At 48.0% G+C, this 26,678-nt stretch overlaps 1 protein-coding gene across 1 annotated transcript; it reads right to left on the reverse strand.

Moving 5' to 3' along the window:
* Positions 1-344: 344 nt before the first annotated feature.
* MTCH1 (mitochondrial carrier 1) lies at positions 345-20,530 on the reverse strand. The gene is made up of 12 exons (XM_030561237.1): positions 20,316-20,530; positions 18,973-19,057; positions 16,758-16,864; positions 15,946-16,023; positions 15,083-15,140; positions 13,195-13,246; positions 11,816-11,875; positions 6,909-7,002; positions 5,818-5,865; positions 4,938-5,005; positions 4,045-4,117; positions 345-2,724 (listed from the first exon to the last, which is right to left on the reverse strand). Exons 1-12 carry the CDS (start codon positions 20,484-20,486, stop codon positions 2,653-2,655), a joined length of 966 nt encoding a protein of 321 aa, XP_030417097.1. The 5' UTR covers positions 20,487-20,530; the 3' UTR covers positions 345-2,652.
* Positions 20,531-26,678: the final 6,148 nt, after the last annotated feature.

Below are 26,678 nucleotides of genomic sequence, written 5' to 3' on the forward strand. Positions count from 1 at the left end.
TATCGGATTCATTTTGCTCAACCCGTACTCGGCCTAGTCAGTTTCCTACGTGGCAAAGTTGGCCTAGAATGATAGAAATGCAGGGGCTGGAATGGATCCGGAGAGTTCATCTAATCCACCTCCCTGCACTGAAAGCAAGACCATGTATACCTAGACCACCCCCATCAGTCGCTGAAAGGCTTAACAGAAGGAATCTGAATTTCCAGCAGTCACTCCCCTTTGGAATAACACTGATTGACCTTAAATAAGGAACCTTCAGATGACTGGAAAGCTGACAGACCTGGGGTTTAATAATAAATGAATGCACCACATTAAAGACAATGATGAAACTCCCAAAGCCCAAGAGAGGTTGTTCTTAATTTTATTTTAGAGTACAGTGAAATCCTCTGGAACTAATCTCACAGTTACAGAATATGGCCATGCATTTCTTGTTCCTCTTTAACAAAGCATATAAAAGGGATGATGGGGGGGACGGGTAAAGGGAGGCTAGGCCTGATCCCATAACACTGGTGGGAAGTGAGGTTCTTGCTTGAAGTAGCTGCGATTCCAAAGGCTGCAAAGCCTTTCAGTTACGCATCTCACTCAAAACATATCCTGCGGTCAGGCCTTGGAAGTGTGAAACAAGCCCATCTGTACCAGTGAAGCACCCCAGTAATGACAACTCAGGACCCTGAGGCCTTAGGTATGGAAGATGCTGGTTGTCCCACTCACCAAATGAATCCCTGCATATTCCAGGAACCATAGTCAATCCAGACAGAGCTTTCTCTGGCCACCCTGGGGGCAGACTATGCAGGAAAGCACCACAGGGCAGCCGTCTCTCACTTCATTGTGCGTTAGGAATATTGCGACAATCACTAACGCACTTGCTCGTGGTCCCGGAAAGCTCTTCTGGGCCCACTTAAGGAAGATGAAAGCACACGTTTGGAATGGAGTACGAGCAAGACAGGGATTAAAACGGAGGGGAAGCTGCCTGTAGTTAGTAACAGCACAGAATCAGGTAAAACCTGTCTCAGAAGCTGTAGATAAATCCCACTCCGCGACCAGGTGAGCTCTGCTACATGAGGCCCCAAAACACCAACACATGCACCTCTGAAGTGCACAGAGACCCAATGAAATGCACTGTCTGATATTCTCTCCACTCTTCCTGCTTTAGGTTTGTTCCATTACTCTAGTCAGCAGCTAATAAACAAGACTTAATGTTCACATTTGAAGTTAAGCCAATTCATTTTGTAGCAACCTCACCTATTAGCAAATTGAACTAATAAAAAAAATGCTCTTCATTGGCACCTCAGAAGTACGATGGCACATTTCTGGTCTAGCTGTATCAAGTATTGGTGCTTCGATCTGACAGAGGCAGCAATTGGAGCTGTTGTCTGAATTTGGTCCTGCTTGACTGAGTCACCGAGACTCACTAGGGCCAGTCCGGGAATAGACACATGCCAACTCAGACTAGTGGTCCATCTAATCCCATATCCTATCTCACACAGCAGCCAGGGAATATTCTTTTTGTGCACACTTGCGTGTCAAGTTTAGTTGTCTAAGTAATATCCAGCAGCAGGAAGTCCCATAGATTTTATTCTTAAATCCCTATTGCAGCAGTTTCACAATTAGAGTCAGGTCTTTCTTCTCACGCCCCTAGCCATGCAGTAGCTGCATAATCCTCACCAAAATGCTCTGCTCATTCTAGTTCGAGCCCCAACACTTCCCCTGAGAGACCCTTCTAGTCCTACTAATCTCACTGTGACTTCATTGTTCTTGTCTCAGCCTCAGTTTCCTTTTAATTTAATAAGGTTATTTCCCATAACACAGCCTTGGAAAGCATCTTGGTCCTTGGTGTTCACATACCCTTCAAGAGTTTGAATGTGGGAGACATGGGGTATTCAAACCCAGGATGGAGCTGGTTGGCTGATGAAATGTCCTCCAGAGCGAAGGATATACTACTGGTTATCTGGAGGTGGTACTTTACCAGGAATGAGACTTAACATCCTCATCCCAGCCTGGTCTCCGCCTCCGTTTAACCCTTGCTGGCTCTGACGACTCCCATTCACATTAAGACGTAAGGTGCTTCAGTAGACCGATAACTTATAAAGAGGATGTTCACTAAGGTGGAGGCTGGAGACGAGAGTGCTAAGAAGCTTAGGCTCACTTATTGTATCACTATGCGGCACAAAAAGGGATGGCCAGGGTTTGGCGTGATCCGGTCAGCAGGGCAAATTCAGACGTTGCTGCTTTCCAGTTAACATCTCCCAAGTATGTGCTGCCTAAAGCAGCTTCTTGTCTCTGCACCTGGATCCCTGATAGTGTCTCTGGGCTGGGCTGTTTAAACACCTGGGTATTATCCAAACAGACTGTCCCTTCTGACTCAAAAACTGCAAGCTGAGCCGAAGAGCCAACACCCTTCTGCTCTCACTGGTACATCATGGTCAAACCAACCACCAGAAAGGGAATTCAACCCAGCTGCAGCTCAGAAGCCAGCTCTCCACAGGCTGATTCATTTCCGGCCTCGCTGGACAGGAGGTGGCTTGTTCCTGCACCTTGGTTTTCAGATGTAAAAGAAAAATACCAAAAGAGGCTTTAAGGGTTCTTTACAAAGAGTCCACATTTGTCCCTTTCTTTTAGCCGAGGTAATGAGTTAATAAAGTGAAAGCAGAATTAGTCAATGGGGAACCTTGCTGCTGCAGACACTCTGCGGAAAAGCAGGCTGGAGCCCCGGAACAACTGCCCCTAGGAGAGAGAAGAGCAGAGGGGTTAGGGAGGTAGGCGGAGACTCCTCGGCACAGCTGCTAGAAGCCTCTCAAGTGCCAGGACTGCACTGACCCCCTTGCCAATGGCAGTGCTGTGTTTGGTAAACAGGAACAGGGAGCCATAAGATTAAGCCCTGAACTGTACAGCAGGGATTGACTCCTAGCACCCATCACTGGAGTACCTCAGTGCCTCCATGTGACTGAAGGGTGAGGATTCAGCTGAACTTCATCTTTTTAATTGCTAGAGAGCTCAAACAACTTCTGTCCAACGGACAAGAGAAGCAGAAACAAACATGGATGTGTACCATGCAATTGCTACACTCTGTAGATATACAAACAGGGCACAAACCTCACGTTTCTTGCAAGTTATCAATATAGCCCTCGCAGTCCTGATTTATAACATCAGTGACCCCTGCTCATCTTCTGGCCTGATCACTGAACTCCTTCACCTCAGGATTCCAAGCCTGCAGTTTTCACTCTCTGTGTTTAATAAATTTTCCCTTCCACAGGACTTTTCAGCTGAGGATCAAAGCCCCGTTATACCCCAGAGCGAGATAAAGGATATATATCTAAATCTATAGAAGCCAAGGGGTCACACGCACACAACTTGCTATACAACAGGAAGGATGAGTCTGGTTAGGCTGAACGCAAGGTAAGTTGGGATCTGGCAGGACGCTCCTCTACCAATCCAAGCAGTGTCATGGAATTTTTATTTTGAATGATGCAAGTTCCATGGAAGTCTCCCATCCAGGCTCAGTTAGTCAAACCCCAGCATAGCTTGCAAGATCAGGTGGGAACATAACACAAGAGTTTTCAAAATTGCCCTGCACAAGTGGCCTCCTCTTTGAGGTGATAAAGGGTCAGAATGAGGAAGGATAATCCAGTGGGTAGAGGGCAATAGCCTAGACTGAAGAGACTGCGGTTTGAGTCCCTGCTCCACTTCCTGTGAGATCTTGGGCAAGTCTGCCTCTGTGCCTTGTTTTCCCATCTGTGAGACAGGGATGGTAGCATTGCCCTGTCTCACCCGGGTACTGTGAAGATAACATTCAAGTTTGTGAGGGAGTAACGGGAGTCATAAATACCTTAGAGAGACAAAATGAGAGCAATGGAAAGTGTTGAACAACAGGCTACAAAGCAGATTAGACAAGACAGGCTGCTGGCGCCTGATGTTGGGCTTCTCCTAGGCAGATCAGGAGACCTTTACAGCCTAAGTATAAAAACAGCCAATCCCACACTGCCAGGGAAATCTTGCTGTTGGCTACGACTTCAGCTAAGTAAAACTGCCCGCTGCAACCCTCACCTGAGCACTGAGGTGTCTCCAACACTGAACCCGGATGTAAACACGGAGAGTACGAGGAAGGCCGGCATGTAACCTGCATGGCAAAGAGAGAGGGTCCAAGGAGGAGAATGGACACAAGCTGCACTATGCAGGGAGAGAACATCAGATAGCACACAGGATTAGGTGTAAGTGGGAATACTGAAGTGTCAGCATCAGGCTAAAGGCCAAGTTACTGATAATAATTGCAGTACCATGACATACTACATAAGTCATTACAACTGACGTGTGCAAATACTGAGTTACCGGGACACATTAAAAAGGTGGCACTATAAACCTGCATCCTCAGCTCCATCTGCACACTAAGGACTAGCTGTTACCCAGAAATGCTAGAGCAAAGGTTCAGCTCCCATTCCCCTTTAGGTTGTCCCTCCATTCTCAATCTACCATGTCTGAGGAATCAACGTGAAGATAGTGTGTGTGTTTCGGGGTGGCAACGCTGGCTGAGCTGGGGAAAACAGCTTCGCTTGTTCTCGTTTCTCCCCGAAGCCCTCGTTGCTTGGATTCTCCTCTTGATCGTCCAGTCCTCCCGCCCCCTTTGCGGTGCTGCCCCCTGTGCTAGAGCAGTCTCTGATCCTACCTCCCTAGTGCCCTCTCTATTCTCATTCCTATCGGACCACATCACTGAATATCTCTGCATCCCTCTTTAACTATTGTCTCATGTCTTGTTCGTGCCTTCTGATCAAAGAGTCTCTGGGACAGAGAATGCATCTTACCCTGTAAGGGACTATATAATTTATGGTTCCATTTGCAAGTGTTAAGACTATTATTGAAAACTACTGTCGATCTCTGTCAAAAGAAAAAAGGTCTCACAGAATGGAGAGCAAAACATTAGGCCTTGAGAATGATAGACATACCCGCAATTGTTCACGGCCATGAGATCTCCCACTAGAAGGAAGGGATACGTCAGCATGCTCACAGCAATCTGAAACCAAGAATCACCAAACTGAGCCGCTCCCTTCTGCACTACTCAACTCTAAAAGCAGCAGGAAACAATAAGGTCAAGCAGGAAGGCTTCATGCAACAATAGGATAGGTTGCAAGTGCCTAGCACAGTTTTGGGTGCTGTAAAAAACAAAAACAAAAACAAACCAACCATCAGGCAACTTCTAACCTCTGCTGTGACAAAGGCTATTGGCTAAAGAAAGTTCTGTTGTATCTCTCTGCTAGTATTTATTCAGGCAGGGAGCTGACTTTTCTCAAAGACCCCTCTCCTGTGCTCCTTCCACCCACAGAGCTGCCACGTGATTGGTCTGACTGTGTTATACAAGAAGAGGAAAGTTTAGTGGTGCTGCATGTCACACTGAGTAAGTCAAAGGAGAGGGGTAGTGTCTCCCTGTTACTCAGTAAATCTAAACTATAACATTTTGGGTTAGTGAAGTTACTCTGATCTTTAGGTCTAAAGCACACCCATTCGGATTTGGAATGTATTGGGAAAGAGACACACTGGAACCAATTCACAGAAATGATGAGCACCCACAACTCCAACTGTAAGTCAATGGGACCTATGCATTTCTGATACTCAGTCCCATGGTACATGGAGACTAGATATGAGCCTACATCAGTTTACCTACAAACAGGAAGGGGGACGCACAGAATTACCCACATCCACAGCAGCACCCATACATAGCGCGTGCGCACACACGCCTGTAGCCTGGGAACCTCTATGCATGAGCGATCACACCAGAAAATGCGGGACAGTGGAGGATGAGAAGTAGTGTGCCGACCGTCTACATACCCCCATCACAAACTTCGTGTAGCTCCGGATCACAGATGCCTGGCTGAACTGCAATGGAGAGGAAAGGAAGAAACCAGTGGAGTCATGGAAAAGGCAGCTGATGTCAGCATCTCATTTTGTCCTTAAGTTAAACCCATCTCATACAAAAGCTTAGCAGAATGAGGTTTCAGTGTACTGAACAAGAGAAAATAAACTAAATGGCAGAAAACCAGAGGTAGCCACGATATGGCATATACGTGGAACACCCAAGAAAGGAGTGTGGAGTTAACAGGTGGGCAAGGGCACCCTTCAAGCCAACCATGGCAGTAGCTCATGTGAAGACATCTTTTTACTAAGACATAAGCTGCCCCTTTCCTAATTTTATCAAGGCCACCAGTCATTGGTTGCATGGGAGTAACTTTTGGTTGCTCACAACCTGGCTTACGTTTGATCCAGTAACCTAAGGAATAAGGATTCTGTATGCCATATCAGCAATGTAAAGGGCACATAGGGGAAAAAATGAACAGTTCAACCAACTGGTTCTACTTTCTATGTATTCACAGTTTCTAACAATTGGTTGTTTCATCACACTTTCCTACCTGTCTTGTACCCTGAAACCTGGCTGCTTTGCACAGCTATAACGTAGCTTAAGAAATTATCAAAACCACTTGTAAGTCTGTTTCCATTAGGATATTTGGGGGAGGGAGGGGTAAAAGTGGAGGCCGAGCATCTGAGTCAATAGATCTAACACAGCCCAATGGTTTTAAACCAAAATGAAAAGGGTCCATTTTCTAGTTCAGATGCAGCTGAGCTTGTGATGTTCACACCATTTTAGGCTGAAGATTTGGAACGGCAGAGTATGAACCCAAACTCCAGCCCCAATTCATGCTTGAGCCTGACCCCTTCCCCTCCAATTCTCAACCTAAACTGGACCCCGATCTGAACATAACATCTTCATCCCTCTTTTAGGGTCTAATCCGAAGCCCACTGATTTCTACGCACCTTACTTTCCATTAACCCCTCTATTTTAAGGTCTGACTACAAACCACCTGATGCTGGAGCTAAGGCATCAAAAACCCCTGCTGCTCCAGTTCAACAGAATCACCACTTACATTGTCATCCACGGCATAGGTGTTGATGAAATGAGCCAGGATGTTACAGCACCACAAGAAGACCACGTCTCCCAGGATGTGAGGGACTAAACCACTGAAAGAATAAGAACATGAACATAAGGCAGAGAAAGTCTCCTGGGCAACTAAGATGGGAGAGAACACCACAGAAGGGCTTTGTAAACTGGGTTTGTTCTTGACTGTATATTTAAGTCATGTATTGCTGATAAAATATGCCAAACTGACAGCCCTGAAAACACAAATCCTGCTTATTCGGGGACAACTCAGGTAGTAGCAATGAAAGCTTTCCCCTGCCTCTCCCTCACTAACCCACAAAAATGGGCCTCAACCCTGACCAGCCACTGAATTCTTCACCCCTTGTAGAGATTCTCTCTTCACACATATTTGGTCCTTGATCTCCCTGAGAGCGACAGTAAGGGTGCACATCAGTACTAGTTGCGGTGGCTGGTTCTGAAACCTGGGTTCTCTGCACTGGAGAAGAGGTTTTGTTCACAGCAGTATAATTTACACCCGATAGCCATCCCGTAATAAACAAACACTTTTGGCAGTGAAGACAAAGCCCCTGACACCTTCACCCTAGGAATGGACTCCAACTGCAGAGAGACATACTGAGATGATCTAACAGACGTTAGAATTGGAGGCCCCTCCCATAGCTGTGAACTGGACTAAGAACTACCAAGTCAGCTCAGCCCACTAAACAGTTGCTGAGCAATGCCTTTTGGCCACTACCAACCTATGGTGGATCTGAACAAGTGATCTATAAGTAAAAGGCTTCAAATCCCATGATCAGCCCATCTTACTTGTTCTTCCTTAAGCACCATCTCATTGGTTAATCTCTGTTTTGAAGTCTCAGCAAGATTCTTTGCTTGATAATTTCCTGTTGATAAGTTTGTTTCTGCCTGCATTTCCTCAGCCTTTTCACAAGGCCCTCTTAGAAGGTGGGAAAAACTATTTCCTCTTCAGATTTCTCTGTCTCTTTTACCATTTGGGGAACTACTTTCCTGCCACTAGCGCCATTTTAAGATGAGCAGTTTGCAGCCCTTTTTAGCTACACAGGTTCATTAAAGGCTCTTTTGAAAATGGGTACAGCCAGTTTTGCTCAGCGTGGGGGAACCATTATTGAAGTTCTGCTACTTTGAAGCCCCGTAACAGAACGTTGCCTACACAGTGTGGGGCACAGCCAGCCAGTCCTGCATGGACCATGCAGCTGGAAGCATTCCACTTAAGCCAATGGTGAAGAATTGGGATGCAGATACCTTTGGTTTTACCTCTCTCTCTCATTTTACTGACCAGGCCAGTGCTCGTGGTACCCTAATAGCAGAACTCCACTATTCCCATTTTTAATGGCACTTAAAAATTAATGAGGCTTTTGGGAGATTAATTTTTTTATTTGTGTACCAGCCTCAACTACATTAGTGCCTCCACCACAACAGCCACTTAATTAGTTTATGCTTCGTCTGCAGAAACAGAGCACAAGCCCATTGCCTTAGCCTAGGTCCTACTCACAGCTATTGGTCATGTATTTTAATTTCTCAGTGACAAAGGTTTTGGAAGTTATCTCAGTAACCAAAGTAGATATTCAGAATATTCCTCCCAAAAATGGAACATTTATGGTAAATAAAATGTGGGGGCTTTCAGAGCTTGACAGAGCCTCCTCTGACCATTTCATTCACAGAAGTTCAGTCCCCTTCTACCCACCCACTCCAAACAGATTGCCTTTTTTGGACAGGAAACAAACAGACTTCCTGTTCCATTTGTTGAAGCAAGACAAACTTAAACAGAACAACATGGTTTGGTCCATCTTGTTTACATTAATGGTTTGTTTTTATATTTTTTAATGAATCCTGTGCTGTGAATGGCTGAACAGCTTTGAAGACTGCAGAGGAACAATACAAGCAGGGATATATAACTGAGGATTAGCTATATAATGAAGTAATTCACGCGCACGCATGAGCAAGAGATATGATAGAGAAAGTGAAGGTTCTAATTTTTCAGATAGTTTGGCTTTAATTTACAATTTTAAAATATGCATATAGTGTAAAAATATTCTCTCTATAGTAATTCACAAGAAAAATTTGGAAGGTAGTGCCCTGAATAGCTGCAAATACAATGCAGCTGTGCTTAATGCTAATGAAGGAGGGAAGATTCTCGACATTGTTACTAGTCCGGAAGTAGTGTTTACTGGGTCTCTGCTTTTGTAAATAGACCTTTCCCCCATTTTCTTTGTACGGAGCCGAATCTCTTCGGTTACATTTATGGTAAGAACCATAATGCGTTACTATCCTTACTCAGTCAGAGATGGAAAAGTTTGCATGACGTATCAAAATCCAAAGACATCTATTATGCAAGGACTAGCACTGGAACTCCTACTGCCCTAAGAGAGAATCAGGTATAGCTTTCCAAACAGGTCTGAGAAAGATCAGCTTTGCTCAGCGGTTTTCACTTAACAGCTTAAGGACTTCATTTCGGAGAAGAGAGATCAAATGATCAGCCTGTCACACTCGCAGGCAGGGTACTACTGACATGATAGAAGCAGAATAAGGAGGACATGGAATTCTTCCTCCATGGAACCACCAAATGCAACTCATAGCCAGTTGAGTTTGATGACTTTAGTGCTAGTGGATTTGCATTGGCGCACTTCCTATGAGCTATTAAATTTAAATGGGTTACCAACAGAGTTTATTTTATATGGGGAAGGGAGCACGGTCAGCTTCTTCATACAGCATTTCTTAGTGCCTGCATCTCTCTGTACAAGTTCTAATGAAAGGAGAACGTGAATAGAGCTAAAGGGAAGCATGGCTCTCTCTTCTGGGCTTGCGGTCCCCAATACCACCACCTTCTTAGGCTCAATGTGGTTCCAATCCACCAGCCAGATAATCTGAAGAGGGAGCAGTGGGAGGAATTGGTGTTTAGCTGAAGAATTTCTGAGACTTCCAGCCTTCGCAATCAGGCAGAGGAGTCCAGCTGGGAGTCTTCTATTCACAGTCGCCTTTACCAAAAACATCTGTCCCTCCCTTCCAAGGGGAGTAGGTGTAAGAGACCCTGCTACAAGAGCCCTTCCCCTCACCAGGGGGCAGCAGAGAACACAGATTTTGCACAAACTCTTCTGAACGGTCTTTAAATCTTCTCAAGTACAGAACATTTGATGGGGTAGTACAACATTTGCCAGGAAACACCTGCCATAACCCCCTATTTTTGTTTGTGCTTTGACACAGCTTCCCCATCGTGGTCACAGAGAGCATCAGGGAGGTATTGCTGCGCAGGGACTCACACACTTTTTTTTCGCATGGATGGCTATGGCCCTGTTAAGTGATTGAAGCTCCTTTCAAATATTTCTTCCCCTTCCTCTTATCATGTCCAACAACATAAGATACTGCAATGCTGCATCACCACGGGACCTCAAGACCCATCCCCATGGCAAACAGAACCGATGAGCTCCCTCCTCACGTTGCTCTACGTTAGCCGCCAAAGGCAGGAGGGCTATGGACTCAAGGCAGGGGAGAAACCTGCAATTTGTGAGCAAGGAAAGAGGCATAAAAACAGGAAGGGGGAAGTACACACACACACACACGGATGCTGAACTGTTGAGCAAGAATGCAACGAGACAGCAGAAGCATGGGAAAGCTCCTAGAGGAGACGTGTGGCCATATGACAAGGCCAAAAGCTGTTAAAACTGAAACCTGGATGCGATACAGTACATAGCTGGGACCAAATCCTTGATTCAGGAAAGTATCTCTATTCAGGATAGTGTTTAAGTGTATGCTTCAATAGGTCTTAAGCACATGATTAAAGCCCCATTGTGTTCCAGAAGTTCAGCATGTGCTTCAGTGTTTTCCTGACCCAGCATCCAACTAAATAGGCCTTTCCCAGCATCAGACCATTTTCACTTGAGAATTCAGACTATTACCAGCATTTAATGATTGGTTGAGAAACACAGTCATAGAATATAAAGATTGGAAGGGACCTCAGGAGATCATCTAGTCCAACCCCCCTGCTCAAAGCAGGACAAAACCCCAGTCATGACAACCTGGGCTCATTTACAATCAGGTAGTACATCTTAACCACAATGTGCTGGCTAACTTTTCCAGGGCAGGGAATTCCCACACCAAAAGCCTCCTGACCAAAATCCCCTCTTGCAGTTTCAATTAGAGACTATTTCACTATTTTCACTACTATTGATGTAATTAAAAAAAAGACGACTTACCCAACTGTTGCTAATCAAAGCAGCAGGTGACTGTTATTAGATATGAAAAGGGGAGGAATGTGAAATTTTGGCTTAAACCCTTAATTATCTGCCAGACTTCCTCTTTTGTTACATTGTCAATTCATCCTGCTTCATAACAAGGTCAGAAGCACCTTTGAGCTTTACCGCTGTTTGATTTCGACAACATTGTCTTTAGAATTCTACATTGCTATAGCGAAGTCAAATCTACTCACAATGTGAAGCACTGCTAATTCCAACCCAGAGTGCGTCAGGCATTTGAAATGTACCTCTTGCCATGTTTTAACTATTTTATTTCAATAGTGCACCTCTTTCATTTTTGCACTTGATCTATCACTAGCATCTGTTGTACAAACAAGTGCTTTAAATGTCCCTTCACATCACTGGGACCTAACATCAAAGAAATGTATAAAAGAGGGTTTCCCTTGCACACTGAAATTTTGATTGAATAAACTGAGAATCGCATGTACACTCCCCTAAACCTACAGGCCAAACTGGTGCTCACACAAAGGAAAGACTCAATGCTCCAGCGACAGGGAAGTCACTTGGGCAATGAGGTTTCAGATAAGAGACTTGAGACAGGCTTTTTGATGTTTAAGGTTTGACTGCTTCCCCTAACGCTTTGCGATTAAGGAATAAAATGCAAAAATTAAACAGACTCACGTACACAAAGAATCCCAAGATCCCTTCTTCTTTAAAAATCCTGCCAATGGAGCTAAACACACCACTGTTGAGAGAGGAAAACAGTTATAAGTAAGTGGAGTGCATAACCCTGTTCATGATCTCTGGGCAATAGCATCCTTGCAAATGCCTCTGATATCTTCCAGCACCAGAGAGAACCACCCCCATTCCCTGGGAATAATTCTATTGCATGCACAGCTGGGACCACCACCTTCCTGGGATAATCCTATGACTGGGGTTGCGGGGTGTGTGTGTGTATGAAAGAAAGCCATCAATTCTGCAACTGTCCACCAGTTCACGTTCAATCCAGAGCTCTGTCCACACTGGGATCAGAACTGTGCTAATTCCAGCTGTGTTTAACCACTGTGGCTTGGAGGGCTCTAGTCTGTTGTCCATCATGAGCATGAAGACTTGTTTTCCCTCTGAAACCCATCTTGTAACTGTGCTATGGTACGTCTTTAGCATGCTCCCTCTAGCATGATTCTCAGGAGAGGAACTGGGGGAAGGCATGCTAGAAATCACTATTTAAACACAGATGTAGTGACCAGTATTGGGAGCCTATTACATTTTTGGGATGAAAATGTAACCGCCACCACCTAGCTCTTATATAGCACTTTTCAGCAGTAGGTCTTAAAATGTGTTACAATCTTTAACATACAGTATATACCCTTACACACCCCTATGAGGCATGGCAGTGCTATTATCCCATTGTAAAACTGGGGAACTGAGGTACAGAGAGACTAAACTATTTGCCCAAGGTCACAACGGAAGCCTGTTGTGGAGCCAAGAATTGAACCAGGGTCTCTCAACTCCTAGGCTACTGTCTTAACCACTAGACCATCCTAGATGGTTCTTCTAAAGTTACAATCGTCACAGTGGAGCCAATGCTCTACTATGGTCCTTCTGCAACAGGCTTGTGGACAAGCAGCAGGAGCAGCATGTTGTGAACTATACAGCCCTTCAGCCCAATTCACCTCCTTGCTGTTTTCAAAGTCTGGTCAGGACAGTGATCCAAGGAAAAATCCAAAGTAATTGGAGTGCACCTATGAGCAGACCTGCGTAATCAGGTAGACGTATTACAACAGTTGGCAAAAACCAGAGACGGGATACTGGACTTAATAGACACAGCTAACAGAACAGAATCCAGCCTTCCCTACTCCCTGCACAACACTGCTGGCTACAAGACCAGTCATCTCCTAGACAAAGCACAGGTTTCAGTTAGATTCCTGGCTGTGCAGTCACGGTACAACCTCGTGCATTATTATTTCAGCTCCTCCATTCTGAGGGAAGGAAGAACAGACCCTAAGACTCCTGACTCCAAGTCCTGTGCTTTAAACATCCAACACAAATGCCAGAGCTGCTTACCTGTATTTGACTTCCCGACCTACAAACTGGACCATGCAGCGCATCGAGATTACTGTAAGAAAAGAAACAAGGCAGCAAATTAAGCTCAACGACTTTTTAAATGAATAGGCATCTGGTCTGGGAAGTGGAAATGATACCATCAGCCACAGTGTCCCACCATCATCCTGAGAATAGTGAACAACTAGTCCTCCCCAACCACCCCCTAAAAGCATTGATGGATTCCATGTCATTGTCCAATAGCAGGAGAACTCATAAGAAGTGGATCACCTGTGTCCAATTGTTTGTTGACTCAAAGAACTCCAATAGATTGGTGAGGCATGATTTCCCTCCACAAAAGCCATGTTGACTCTTCCCCCCAAAATCTCATTCATCTATGCATCTGATAATTCTATTTTTACTATAGTTTCAATCAATTTGCCTAAACTTGAAATTAGGCTTACTGGCCTGGAACTGCTTTTTTTAAAAATTGGCATTATATTAGCTATCCTCTAGTCATCTGGTACAGAGGCTGATTTAAGCAATAGGTCACATACCACAATTAGTAGTTCTGCAATTTCATATCTGAGTTTCTTCAGAACTCTTGGGTCAAAACTATCTGGTCATGGTGACTATTAATTACTGTTTAATTTATTCCAAAAACTCATCTACTGACATCTCCATCTGGGACAGTTCCTCAGATTTGTCACCTACAAAGAATGGCTCAGGTGTGAGAATCTCCCTCACACCCTCTTCAGCAAAGACTGATGCAGAGAATTCACTTAGCTTTTCTGCATTGGCCTCGTCTTTCTTGAGTGCTCACTTAGCACCTTGATCATCCAAGTGCCTTGCAGGCTTCCTGCTTTTGATGTACTTAAAACAAAAAATTGCTGTTAGTTTTTGCGTCTTTTGCTAGTTGTTCTTCAAATTCTTTTTTTGGCCTGCCTAAATTATACTTTTATATTTGTAAAACTCCTAGTATAAGCTACCAAGTGAGCTGTAAGAGACAGCCTCATCTCCAAGCTCTGAATATCCCATCACTAGGATGCGGAATACTTTCTTCTCCTAGTATCAGTTTGTAGCTCATGCTCTTCTTATGGGTTCAGATGCTAGGAATCACAATGGGCACAATTGCAGCAAGGGAGGTTTAGGTTGGACATTAGGAAAAACTTCTGTCAGGGGGATTAAGCACTGGAACAAATTGCCTAGGGCAGTTGTGGAATCTCCATCATTGGAGATTTTTAAGAGCAGGTTAGACAAACACCTGTCAGAGATGGTCTAGATCAGTGGTCCCCAACCTTTTTGTGGCCAGTAGCACATTCATGTTTTCAGAAGAGTGTGGTGGGCGCCAACAATTACTCACATACAGGGCCGGCTCTAGGCACCAGTGGAGCAAGCACATGCCTGGGGCAGCACATGCTACGGGGCGGTATTCCGTCCATTCTGCAGAGTCGGAGTGGTTTGGGTTTTTCTGTTTTGTTTTTGTGTTTTGGGTTTTTTTGGCACCAGCTCTCGGCAGCGCGGAGAGAAGCCGGGAGGACAGAGAACACTGGCGCCCGCAGCCCCGGAGTTCTCTGTCCCCAGCAGGCGCGGTGCCACGGTTTCTCTCCCCTGCTGGGCACTAGGTGGGCGCACATAAATGCCCTGGCGGGCGCCATGCTCCCCATAGGCACCACATTGGGGACCACTGATCTAGAAACTACTTAATCCTGCCATAAGAGCAGAGAATTGGACTAGAAGATCTCTCGAGGTCCATTACAGTCCTATGAATCTGAATAATTGTTTTTTTGAAGTCAGAAACAAGCACAATGAAATCAGTGACTAGAACTGGCTATCTAGCATATCTCAGGGTAGGCAAAGGGATAAGCTTTTAAATCAAGAGCAGGTAACAGGTCAGAAGAAGACGACTCACCGTGCAGGGGATGCGAGATAAGCCGGGACATACACTGCATCAGCATCTCATGAGAGGTCTGGAAAAAAACATACCACATTAAAAGCTGCAAAGAAGCTAACCGTGTTACAAGGAACAGGCCTATTCACTGCAACTGACTCTACAATCACCACCTAGCTACAAGAGATCAGCTACCGCCATGAGAAAATGTTTTCAGAGGGCTAAATTAACTGATTTGTTTCTCACACACAACTCCTATGCCAATTTTAATATTGCTGAATTACATAGTATGTTCTGAAGCCAGAGGAGTGGGCCCAAAAGAGGCTTACAAATAACAAACATCACAGAAGTACCATGTTCCTACCACAAGGGTGTTAGTACACTGACCCAAAACATTCAAAGCCTGGTCATCTCCTAGGCTGTGTCTCGGTCACTGTCATTCCTGATCTACTTTTCCATCTGTCATCTCTTTCACTCCTTGGTTTCCTGAATGCTGAGGGCCTGGATATTGAGTGAAAAACTGGCACTCACATCTTTCCCTTTCCTCTTATTAAAGGTAACAAGTTTAAAAGACTCATAGGGCTTTATCAACATTAAGCTGCTCATGGTAAACTTCTCAACAATATGTGTATGAAATATTTAATAGCTAGGTCCTAGGGTGCACTCCTGTTTAGTGTCAATACCTTGGTACTCACTATGTATTTTTCCGAGCAATTTCACCCATAGCAGCCATGTATACTTTCCCCCAGCGTTTTCAGCCTCTAGGGTATTTGTCTCCACTGTGAGCTCTCCAAGTTATTTGTTTACATGCAATATTCATACATTGAGATTGCTCTCAGAGCCTGCATTTGATAAAGGTTTAATGAGGAGAAAATGCTCCTAACCTCTTTCACCACTTTTCTGAGAGAAGTCTTCACATCATCCTTGTTAGAAACATGCTCCATGTCCTCCACAGGAAAGACCTGGGATGGGAGGAGAAAAAAATAAATGAAATTCACAGCAGCTGAAAACAGAAGTGAACAATGACTGGTCTGTGCTCGGGGCTGACGGTGAAACCAACAACGTTTCAGTCAAATTTAGAACTTCCCCTAATGATAAGACTAACAGGCCTGATACGGAACTTTAAGGTTACTGGGGTCAGCCCTTCATATACCACTGATCCTTAACTGCAGACAAGCTCCTACTAGCTACAATTTGAGCATGCAGATGTTTTTAAAGCAACTTGTTCATAACTTCATAAGCTGTTCTCAAAATATGGTCCAGGAGAATCACCAACATGTATGGCTTTATGGACTATTTGCAGTGGTCCATAAAGCCACATGGACAGAGAACACTGGAGGGATAATCAGGAGGATGGGATAAAGAGGGAGCGGAGGTGGTGCACAAACTTTCTTCTCACAAAATCATCCACACAATAAACAGCTGAAGAATCACCGATGTAATGATGGGCACATCCAGAGAGAATTCACTAGAGGCTAAAGCTGTTTCCTTTTGCTTCCAAGCAATTTTTAGAGCTGACTCAAACTCACTGGTTCTCAGCAAAGCACACACACAAAAAAGTGGGTTTAATGCTCCACATACAGATGTGGCCATAACAACATGTACATGCTACTTAATTCCGTTCCAACAACACTGTGAAATCATGTAGTTTTAGACCCCGTAGGCCCCTTATGAAAAAACAAACTTGCCCTTTTACCTTCTTCACAGTCCCTCGGGTGACAGTGGATAAAGTGCTAGAGAGGATTCGAGGAGCAAGGCCACGAAAGAGGCCCATTTTCCCATCCACTTCCACAATGTGTCTAGCTAGGTAAGAAAACATTATACTGGTGTCATTTCACGAATCATCCTGTTAGCAGGGAATCGAACACAACAGTTTGCAGCCCAACTTCCAATCTAAACCGCACTAGGACTCAAGCACGTTAAAGCATCTGCTTGAAATGATGTAGCATAGCACCTCAAGTGACCCACAGAAGCTTCCGATGGGATGTGAAAGAGCTCTGAGCTGTTTCTAGTTGCCAAAGAAACTTTAGCATTTCCCCACCACCACCTTTGGCTAGAGATGGAGCATTACCTCTGATGTCTTAGACTAATAAACCTCTTGATTACGTTCTGCCTAACTAAAAGAGTTAAGGCATTTTAATTGGATCAGGACAGGGAGAGAAGAATCCCTTATCTGTTGCATAGGGTTTCTTCCTCCTTCCAGCCCAGAGGGCTTAGTTTGAGATGATGGACGGCTAAGGTGCTAGCCTGGAAGAGGGGAGACCCAGGTTCAATTCCCTGCTCTGCCACAGACTTCCTATGTGACCTTGGGCAAGTCATTTAGTCTGTGCCTCAGTTTCCCAGTTGTAAAATGAGGATAATAGTACTTCCCTCTCACAAGCATGCTGTGAGGATAAATACATTCAAACTTGTGAAGCACCCATAATGGGGGCCAAATAAGTACTTAAAATAGATTTCAGGAATGATAATTTATTCAGGTCTTTAAGGTCTTTGAATAAAGTCCTATATAAAACTTCAGTCATTACACAGAACAGCTGACTGCTAGGAAAAGAAGAAAAACAAGTGCATCAAATTTATCCTTGGTGTAACAACGTTGATTTCAGTGGAATTACAGCTGAGGTGAATGAGACTCAATATCTGCTGAGCACTAAAACAGATTGTTCCTGCCCACCCACTTCTACAAGGCTGTTTGTTCCTTAGTGGCACATGGGATGGATTCCTTAAATCACAAGACTCTCCCACTCTCCACATCACTGCAAACATATTATGAAAATAAACCATCTGACAACAAGGAGAGACACTGTAGAACTCCCATTGCCTAACATCTCCAGAGCCATAAGAACAGATTTTCAATTTACTGACTTGGATTGCTACTGCATTTTGTATTCCTTCCCTCATTCATTAACAGATATTTCAAGTCAGATTTCAGGATCCCATCCATTTCTGCCCTCTCATTTTAAAAGAGCTTTACACAGACACTCATCTCTCCCTGCCCCTCAAGTATTATGACCATTTTAAAAAAAGAGGCAAAGAAATGTGCCCAAGGCCAGAGAAATTCACTGATGGCACCGGGAGCAGGATTCATGAGTGTATGACTCCCACATCTCTCTCATGCGGATACACTTCTAAAGAGAAATTTAAATATATTTTTCTTCCAAATATCTTCCCCTCCCCTGCTTCTTTACTCCTTTTTTGTGTATTTCTGTCCCTTTAAGGCCCTATCTACACTACAAACAAGCAGGTCAGAGGATCAAGTTACAACACGTCCATATTTTGCAGTGTAAAGAGGTGCTTCACTGTCCCTTAAACCAGGCTAAATCCTTCATCGCAAAGTTTTAGCTCAACTATAAGCCACATTTACATTCACCACCTGCGCTACAAAACAGAACAGTGTGACAAGTGGGCCAGGGAATAGAGTTAGGTGATGGTTAAATGTGTAGAGCAGACCTTAATGTAAAGCCACCCCCATAATAATCTCAACCTCACCTCGTTAGTAAAATTACAAACATCTGACAGTTTAGTAAATTGCAGCGGTGCGCTTAAGATTTAGCTCTTCCCAACAACTAATTTTTTCTTCCTTCCAACAACTGTTACACAGATCTAGCCAAAAGCTTTGACTAAAATATTGAGGCAGCAATCAGCCAAAACATTTCAGGTCCCATCTCTGCTTGGAGTTGAACTCAATAGTATCATTAGCAAGAAAAAGAAACTGTGTATGAGTGTTGCCAAAGCATGAGACACAGAAACCCGGAGTATGCAGAGACAAGACAGAGCTGTATCAGGACATTACTGTATTGTAACCGGGACTGAGAACGTGGGCACTTTAGCTGATTTAAATAGGTCCTAAATGGGCAGTTCTCACACCTTCCCCTTCAGAATATGGTCTCAAGCTATTACTAAGATATACTCACCATATGTGAAAAAGCCAGGTAGGTATAATACTTTTTTTCCCAGCACGTTTCTCCCAATGGTTGGAGGTAGAGGTTCATGCCCGACCTTCAAAAGAAACACCAGTCAGCTACTATCCACTTCTTACAAGGACTCCCCACAAAGCCATTGGATCACAAGAATGTGAGCATCTGTACCGTGTGTTACAGCAGAGCTGTATTCCTCCACATCTCCAATCTATACCAAACTTAGTGTAAAGATACCACTCCCCCCTTCATACACAAACACCTTCCCCCAGGGTACCCCCAATGCTTAAAGAAACTCATCTCTTTTTCTCAAACAACCCCATTAATGTAGGCACCCTAGCAAGCCAAGACACCAGTATTAGTGTTACAAACATTCCTGAGTAAGCAGTATTTTTGATACATAGCCCAGGCATTAGACTCCACCCATATTCAATGTGACCCAATGGGAAAGACCTACTCTTTTCCTTATGTTTCACAGACTGCCCAACACTCAACTCTTCTATTAACCCTTCCACATAGCACATAACAATGCTTTCACCCTTACGCAGCTCAAACACATGCCATGGTCCCTCCCAGACATACCAGTGTCCCACAAACATACATGTAGAAACCCAAGCATGCAACAGGCTTTGAAACTTGTGCATGTTCCAGCCTTCTCATACTTGTACATGGCACGTACCAAATTCTGGACTCTGAACTCTATTCCATTCTATGCATCCAATGAAGTGGGCTGTAGCCCATGAAAGCATATGCTGAAATAAATTTGTTAGTCTCTAAGGTGCCACAAGTACTCTTGTTCTTTTTTCTGACCTCTAAGACTATTTCCCCCATACCTTCCAGTTCTCCAAGACTCCTTGCACAGCCTCAATGTAAGCACCATCAACTCTCTCCGCTCACACCTCAGAACAGCCCTACACCCCCATCTCACACAATCATGCAGTCCCCAAAGTGCCCGTTTCTCCTTCGGTAGCCCAAGCCCTTGCCCAATTCCCATGACAGCCTAAGCTCCTGAATCCTTCACACACACCCAGCACTCCTGCAAAATGCTCCAGGCCCACCCCTGTGCACAAAGGGCTCCTGCAATGCCCTGGATCCCCTGCACCACTACCCCCGGGCAGCCCACGTCTCCCAGCCCAAGGTCACTCACGTCTGAAGCCCTCCCCCGTCATCCGCACCTACCAACAGCCCCCGCCCCGGAATCCCCTCAGCCCCCCCGCCGGCCACACGCCCAGCTCCCCCTGGATACATGCGGAGTGGCTCAGTGGCCACCCGCCCCGGGTCTCCCCCACGGCGCCCCCTCCCCCCGGGCTCATCTCGGGGCTCCCCACCCTGCCCCGGACCTGGATCAGCAGCTTGACGTAGAGCAGCGGGTGGCTCAGCGCCGTGAAGCCGGCCCCCAGCACCACGAAGAGGCACTCGGATCCCTCCACCGGCTCCGGCCTGCCCCCCGCCTCGAGGCCGGCGGGGGGGGCCCGGAGACCCCCAGGCAGAGCGGCGGCGGCAGCTGCCATCCCCACGGTAACGACGGCACCGAGGCCAGCTGGGGCCACCCGCGCGCACTGCCGGGGCACGTACGCACGTGACGAGGCAGAGGCGGGGCAGAAGCGTAACGTCGTGACGTCTCCCTGCGTCCCGCCCGGCGGAGATGGCGTGGCCTGGGGACGCGGCGCAGGAAGTCTGCTGCCCCCTGGGGGTTCTCGTGCGCCAGGATCGGAGCTCGCAGCCTTCGCCCTGGTGGCTGCACGAGCCCGGGGCTCACTCCGCCCCAGGCACGGGCAGAGCCGATTGGCTGAGTAAATAAACACAAGAGACAAACTGAGCGTCACAGGCTAGATAGGCAGGAGCTACATGAGCAAATGCTCATCCTGAGTGAGAAACAGGCGGGCAGATTCTTAAGGCACAAGCTGCCTTGGCTTTGCAGCTTGGATTTCCCAGGTTTTCTTACACAGGCTGGGGCCTGGTCTACACTACACGTTTAAACCCAATTTAGTAGCGTTAAACTGATTTAACCCTGCACCCGTCCACACAACGAAGCCCTTTATATCGATATAAAGGGCTCTTTAAACCGGTTTCTGTACTCCTTGATGAGGGGAGTAGCGCTGAAATCGGCATTGCAATGTTGGATTAGGGTTAGTGTGGCCGCAAATCGACGGTATTGGCCTCTGGGCGGTATCCCAGTACGCCATTGTGACCACTCTGGAAAGCGATCTGAACTCGGATGCACTGGCCAGGTAGGAAAAGCCCCGCGAACTTTTGAATTTCATTTCCTGTTTGGCCAGCATGGAGAGCTCATCAGCACAGGTAACAATGCAGTCTCCTGAGAATCGAAAAAGAGCTCCAGCATGGACCGCGCGGGAGGTACTGGATCTGATCGCTGTATGGGGAGAGGATTCAGTGCTAACATAACTCCATTCCAAAAGATGAAATTGAAATAACATTTGAAAAAATTTCCAAGGCCATGATGCAGAGAGGCCACACCAGGGACTCAGTACAGTGCCGTGTGAAAGTTAAGGAGCTCAGGGCTTGGCTACACTGGCACTTTACAGCGCTTCAACTTTCGCGCTCACGGGTGTGAAAAAACACCCCCCTGAGCGCTGCAAGATACATCACTGTAAAGCCTCAGTGTAATCAGTGCCGCAGCGCTGGGCTGCAAGCTACACCCGTAAGGGATGTGGTTTACGCTGCGGTGCTCCAACCACACTCACACTTCAAAGCGCTGCCACCACAGCGCTCCCGCAGCGCTGCCGCGGCAGCGCTTTGAAATTTCAAGTGTAGCCATACCCTCAGACAAGCCTACCAGAAAACCAAAGAAGCAAATAGAAGGTCTGGGGCAGGGCCGAACACATGCCGCTTCTACGCTGAGCTGCATGCAATTCTAGGGGGGTCCACCACTAGTACCCCACCCTTGTCCCTGGATTCCGAGGTGCGGGTGGTAATCTCAGCCATGGCTGAGGATTCTGTGGATGGGGAAGATGAGGAGGAGGAAGAGGAGGACGAGCTTGCAGAGAGCACACAGCACTCCGTTCTCCCCAAAAGCCAAGAGCTTTTTCTCACCCAGACGGAATTACCCTCCCAGCCCTCCCAAGCCATTAGCCCAGACAATGAAGCCATGGAAGCAACCTCTGGTGAATGTATGTACCTTTGTAAATATAAAACATGGTTTAAAAGCAAGCGTTTTTTAATGATTAATTTGCCCTGAGGACTTTGGATGTATTCACAGCCAGTACAGTTATTGGAAAAGTCTGTTAACATGTCTGGGGATGGAGCTCGTGACTAGTCTAGGCATGAAGCTCTCCTGGAGGTACTCCAAAAGCCTTTGCAGAAGGTTTCTGGGCAGGGCAGCCTTATTCTGTCCTCTATGGTAGGACACTTGAGCACATCATGCATGTAGCAAGTAATCTGGTATCATTGCATGACAAAGCCTAGCTGCGTATGGTCCCGGTGATTGCTGGCTTTCAAGCAACATCCGTTCTTTATCTCGCTGTGTTATCCTCAGGAAAGTGATATCGTTCATGGTAACCTAGTTGAAGTTCAGGAATTTAATTAAGGGGACAGACATGGCCATTCCTACTGGGCTGTTTGCCTGTTGCTTAAAAGAAATCCTTCATTGCAGGTAGCTAAGCGGGAGGGGGAGGGAATTGGCGCTGAGCTTTTTCACGTTTGGCTAGCAGGGATCTTCCCTGCTACCAGCCACGCGGTGCGGGGGGGAAAGGGGGTGTTTAGCAGTGATCTTCCATGATACCAGCCATGCTGTGGAGGGAGGGGTAAAGCGATCATCCCAGAGAATTGGATGTGGGGGTGGTTTCTGCTGCTGCATGTTAACAGGAAAGAAGCAGCACTGAACAGGATTTGCTTGGTATTTGGGAAAGGAGGGCACTGTGTACATTAAGGCTGCAGAAGCCGAAAGACAATGGCTTAACATGGACGGATGCAAGCTGAATTCTGCTGCCTGGACCTGCGTCTGTGAGATCTCTAACACCAGAGCTGCAGGCACTCAATATTAAGATGCAAAATGTGACCTTGTAGTGAAATCACATGTGCCATGTAAGGTGAATAGTGTTGTTCACCGTGAAAGAGTATAAGCATTTGTAGGGAGGCGCCCTGACTCCCCGCCGCGCCTGAGAGGGACGAGCCAGCACAGGTGCCTCAGTGGGCGGAGCTACCACTGCCTGTCCCCGCCCCCCGGAAGTCAAGGGGCGGGACAGGAAGTATAAAAGCTCAGCCTCAGCGCTCAGTTGGCTGCAGATGGCGGGAGAGGACAGATGCTGGGGCCTGAGCTCCTGCTGGGCCCAGCCTGCCTTGTGCTCACTACCTGGAGGAATGCTGGCCTGAGCTTCCCTCCGCCTGGTATCCCGAGGAGCGGCCTGAACTTCCATGCGCCTGATATCCCGAGGAGCTGCCTGAGCTTCCCTCCGCCCGATATCCTGAGGAACCCATGGTCTGGGACCCGCTGGACGACGCCGTCGAAGGACAGGTACCTAGAGAAGGGGAGGTCGGAAGTGGCCTGGGGGTAGCCGACCCTGGTCTGGTTCCCGAAGAGCCTGAACCCATGTCAGTGTGTTGCAGCCAGGATCCCCACTGACAGCAGCGCGTCCTGGCCGCAGCTAGGGCCCCGGGCTGGAAAGCAGTGGAATGGGAGAGCCTGCGTTCCCCCTGCCACCCTTCCAAGGGTGGCAGACTCCCCCTCTCCCTGGCCTGAGGAGGCCTTCTTTATAGACTTACGGCTTAAACTGCTGCCCTGCCTCTGCCTGAGAGTCTGAGCTCTGTACCCGTTGGTTGCCCACCCTGAGCCAAGGTTTGGGCCTCATAGACTCACTGTTTGAACTGCTTATTGCCCTGCCCTGCTCCAGGGCCAGGCCTAGAGACTCTGTGTTTGCTCAGGCTCTTGCGGAAGGAGCTGAGCCTGAACTGCTTATTGCCCCACCCTGCTCCAGGGCCGGGCCTAGAGACTCTGTGTTTGCTCAGGCTCTTGCGGAAGGAGCTGAGCCTGAACTGCTTATTGCCCTGCCCTGCTCCAGGGCCGGGCCTACAGACTCTGTGTTTGCTCAGGCTCTTGCGGAAGGAGCTGAGCCTGAACTGCTATTGCCCCACCCTGCTTCAGGGCCGGGCTTATAGACTCCGTGCTTACCCGGCACCTGCTGCCAGGCCGGGACTCTGCCTTATTTAGAGACTATTTGTTTGCTCAGCTCCTGCTGAGGGCTCTCGGCCCTGGACAGATTGCTGCCTGTAGGGAGGCGCCCTGGCTCCCCGCCGCACCTGAGAGGGACGAACCCCAGCCCCGGACTCTTACATGTGGTACCAGAAGTGGGGAAAGATGTGCCCAGGATGTGGGTGCGGACTCTTAACTCTGGTGAGAGAGGGGCTGTGGGGGAGAGAGCTCCCCTCCCCCCGCAAGATGGACATGTCACAACTTGTCGTCCTTCTGACTGAGAGCCAGGAGCGGCAGCAAGCAGCTCAGTTGTGGCAGCAAGAAGAGCAGCAGGCCGCCTAGTTCCAGCAGCAGAGCAGCTCGTCGAGCAGCTGGGGACCCAACAGCACCAGCTGATCCAGGACCTGGTCAAGCAGCATCAGGAGTTCCAGCTGCAATGCCTCCAGCTGCTCGCGGCAGAGCGTGCCCCACAAGGAGGGGTCCAGGCGGGAGGCACCGAGGGGCACCCACGCCCCAGCCCACCGATCCGGCTGACAAAGATAGGCCCCGGCGACGACCCCGAGGCTTTCCTCGTCACCTTCGAGTGGGTGGCGGTCGTCGCAGGGTGGAGCCCTGACCAATGGGCCTCCATCCTGGCCCCATACCTGACAGGAAGGGCTCAGGCAGTCTACCGAGGCCTGTTTGCCAAGGCCGCCCAAGACTACAGTCAGGTGAAATCCACTATCCTGGATGCCCTCGATGTGAGTCCGGAGACTTTCCATCAGCAGTTCAGGAGCCTGACATACCCCACTCCCCGGGGCCCGGTCTCGCATGGTGGCCTAGGAATTCTGGGAGACCTGCCGGCGGTGGTTGCAGCTTGAACGTCAGAAGAGCTAGCCGAGCAGGTGATCCTGGAGCAATTCACCCACATCCTTCCATCGCGAGGAAGGGCCTGGGTCCTCCATCATAGACTGACAACACTGACTGCTGCTGTCACCCTGATGGAGGTCTTCCTAGCAGCGGAAGCACCGGTGGGCCCAGCTGGTCGAGCAACCCCACCAGGAACGGAATGCCCAAACCCCGAGAAGAAGGCAACGCCCACCGGGGCTGCAGCACCACCTGCGCGGCCGGTCCAAGCCCTGACTCCTGCACCCCGGAAGTCCTGCTGGAGCCCCCCTAGGGACTCCTCCAGGACCCGGCCCTGATCAGAACGAACCGACCTGGGGCCCTGTTTCTCTTGCGGCGAGACAGGACATCTCCAGCGGGACTGCCCCAGGCTGGAGTGCACCTTTGGCCAGGTCTGTTCCGCAGAGGGTCGTGCTTGGTGCCCACAGACGGCCAAGATTACTGTGCCCGTGGTTGTTGAGGGGTACCCGACCGTGGCCCTCCTCAACTCAGGCTGCGGACAGACATTGATCCACAAACACTTAGGTCCCCAGACAGATGCACGCCTGGGGGAAATCCGCCTACAGTGCATTCACGGCGACATACAGCCTTACCCCAGCGCCCGGGCCCAATTGACAATAGACGGGGTTGCTCGACGGATGGTAGTAGGTCTCGCACCCAGGCTGGCATATCCAGTGATCCTGGGCCGGGACTGGCCCGAGTTTCCGGCTGTCCTACGCCGACATACCGGAGGCGGCCCGGGCCCTGGACCAGCCTTGGAGGGGGAGACCCCAGAAACTGAGGAGGATGAGCAGGAGACACCCGACTTCCCCGTCGAGATGAAGGATAGGGAGGATGTTTCCCCGGGGGAAGTGGGAGATCCCTCGGCCCCCACGGACTTCTGCTGGGATCAAAGAGCTGACGCCACCCTCAGCGGGGCATACAAGCAGCTGGCCGCAGTAGACGGGACCATCCTCGATCCAGACCAGGCAGCCCAGTGGCCGCACTTTGAATTGCGACACGACCATCTGTATCAGGTTGAGAGGGACCCGCACACCAAGGAACCCCGGACTCAACTCCTCGTGCCCCGATGTCATCGACAGGCTTTCATGAAATTGGCCCATGATGTCCCGGCTGCTGGGCATCTGGGCCCCGAGAAGACCCTAGCCAGAATCCTGGGATGCTTCTTTTGGCTGGGTATACACCGGGAGGTAAAGGACAATTGTAACTCCTGCCCGGATTGCCAGTTGACTGGCCCGGCAAGAACTCCCAAGGTGCTGCTGGTCCCGTTGCCACTAATTGAGACCCCTTTCGAGTGGGTGGCCATGGATCTGGTGGGACCCTTTCCCAGGAGTGTTGCAGGTTTCCAGTACATCCTGGTGATGCTGGACTATGCCACCCGATTCTCCGAAGCGATTCCGCTTCGTAACATCACCGCCTGCACCATTGCAGGCGAACTGGTGAAGGTCTTCGCCCGCGTCAGCTTGCCCCGGGAGATCCTCACAGACCAGGGGACCAACTTCACCTCGCGGCTCTTGCAGAAGGTGTGTGAACTCCTGGGGATCAGGCAGCTGCGGACATCGGTGTATCATCCCCAAACCGATGGGTTGGTGGAGAGGTTCAATCAAACCGTGAAGGACATGTTGCAGAAATTCCCCCCCGGAGGACCTCTGCCGATGGGACCAGCTAC

Source organism: Gopherus evgoodei, chromosome 4 (genome assembly GCF_007399415.2).
Source record: "Gopherus evgoodei ecotype Sinaloan lineage chromosome 4, rGopEvg1_v1.p, whole genome shotgun sequence".
Classification (NCBI taxonomy): Eukaryota; Metazoa; Chordata; order Testudines; family Testudinidae; genus Gopherus; species Gopherus evgoodei.

Excerpts from the sequence above, each read along its gene's own strand:
- MTCH1 (XM_030561237.1), bottom strand. The coding sequence starts at position 20,486 with ATGGCAGCTGCCGCCGCCGCTCTGCCTGGGGGTCTCCGGGCCCCCCCC. Across the intron at positions 16,024-16,757 it reads CCCGAGGGACTGTGAAGAAG|GTCTTTCCTGTGGAGGACAT; the intron begins GTAAAAGGGCAA and ends CTCCCATCCCAG. Across the intron at positions 5,006-5,817 it reads ACACGAAGTTTGTGATGGGG|ATTGCTGTGAGCATGCTGAC; the intron begins GTATGTAGACGG and ends TCTTGGTTTCAG.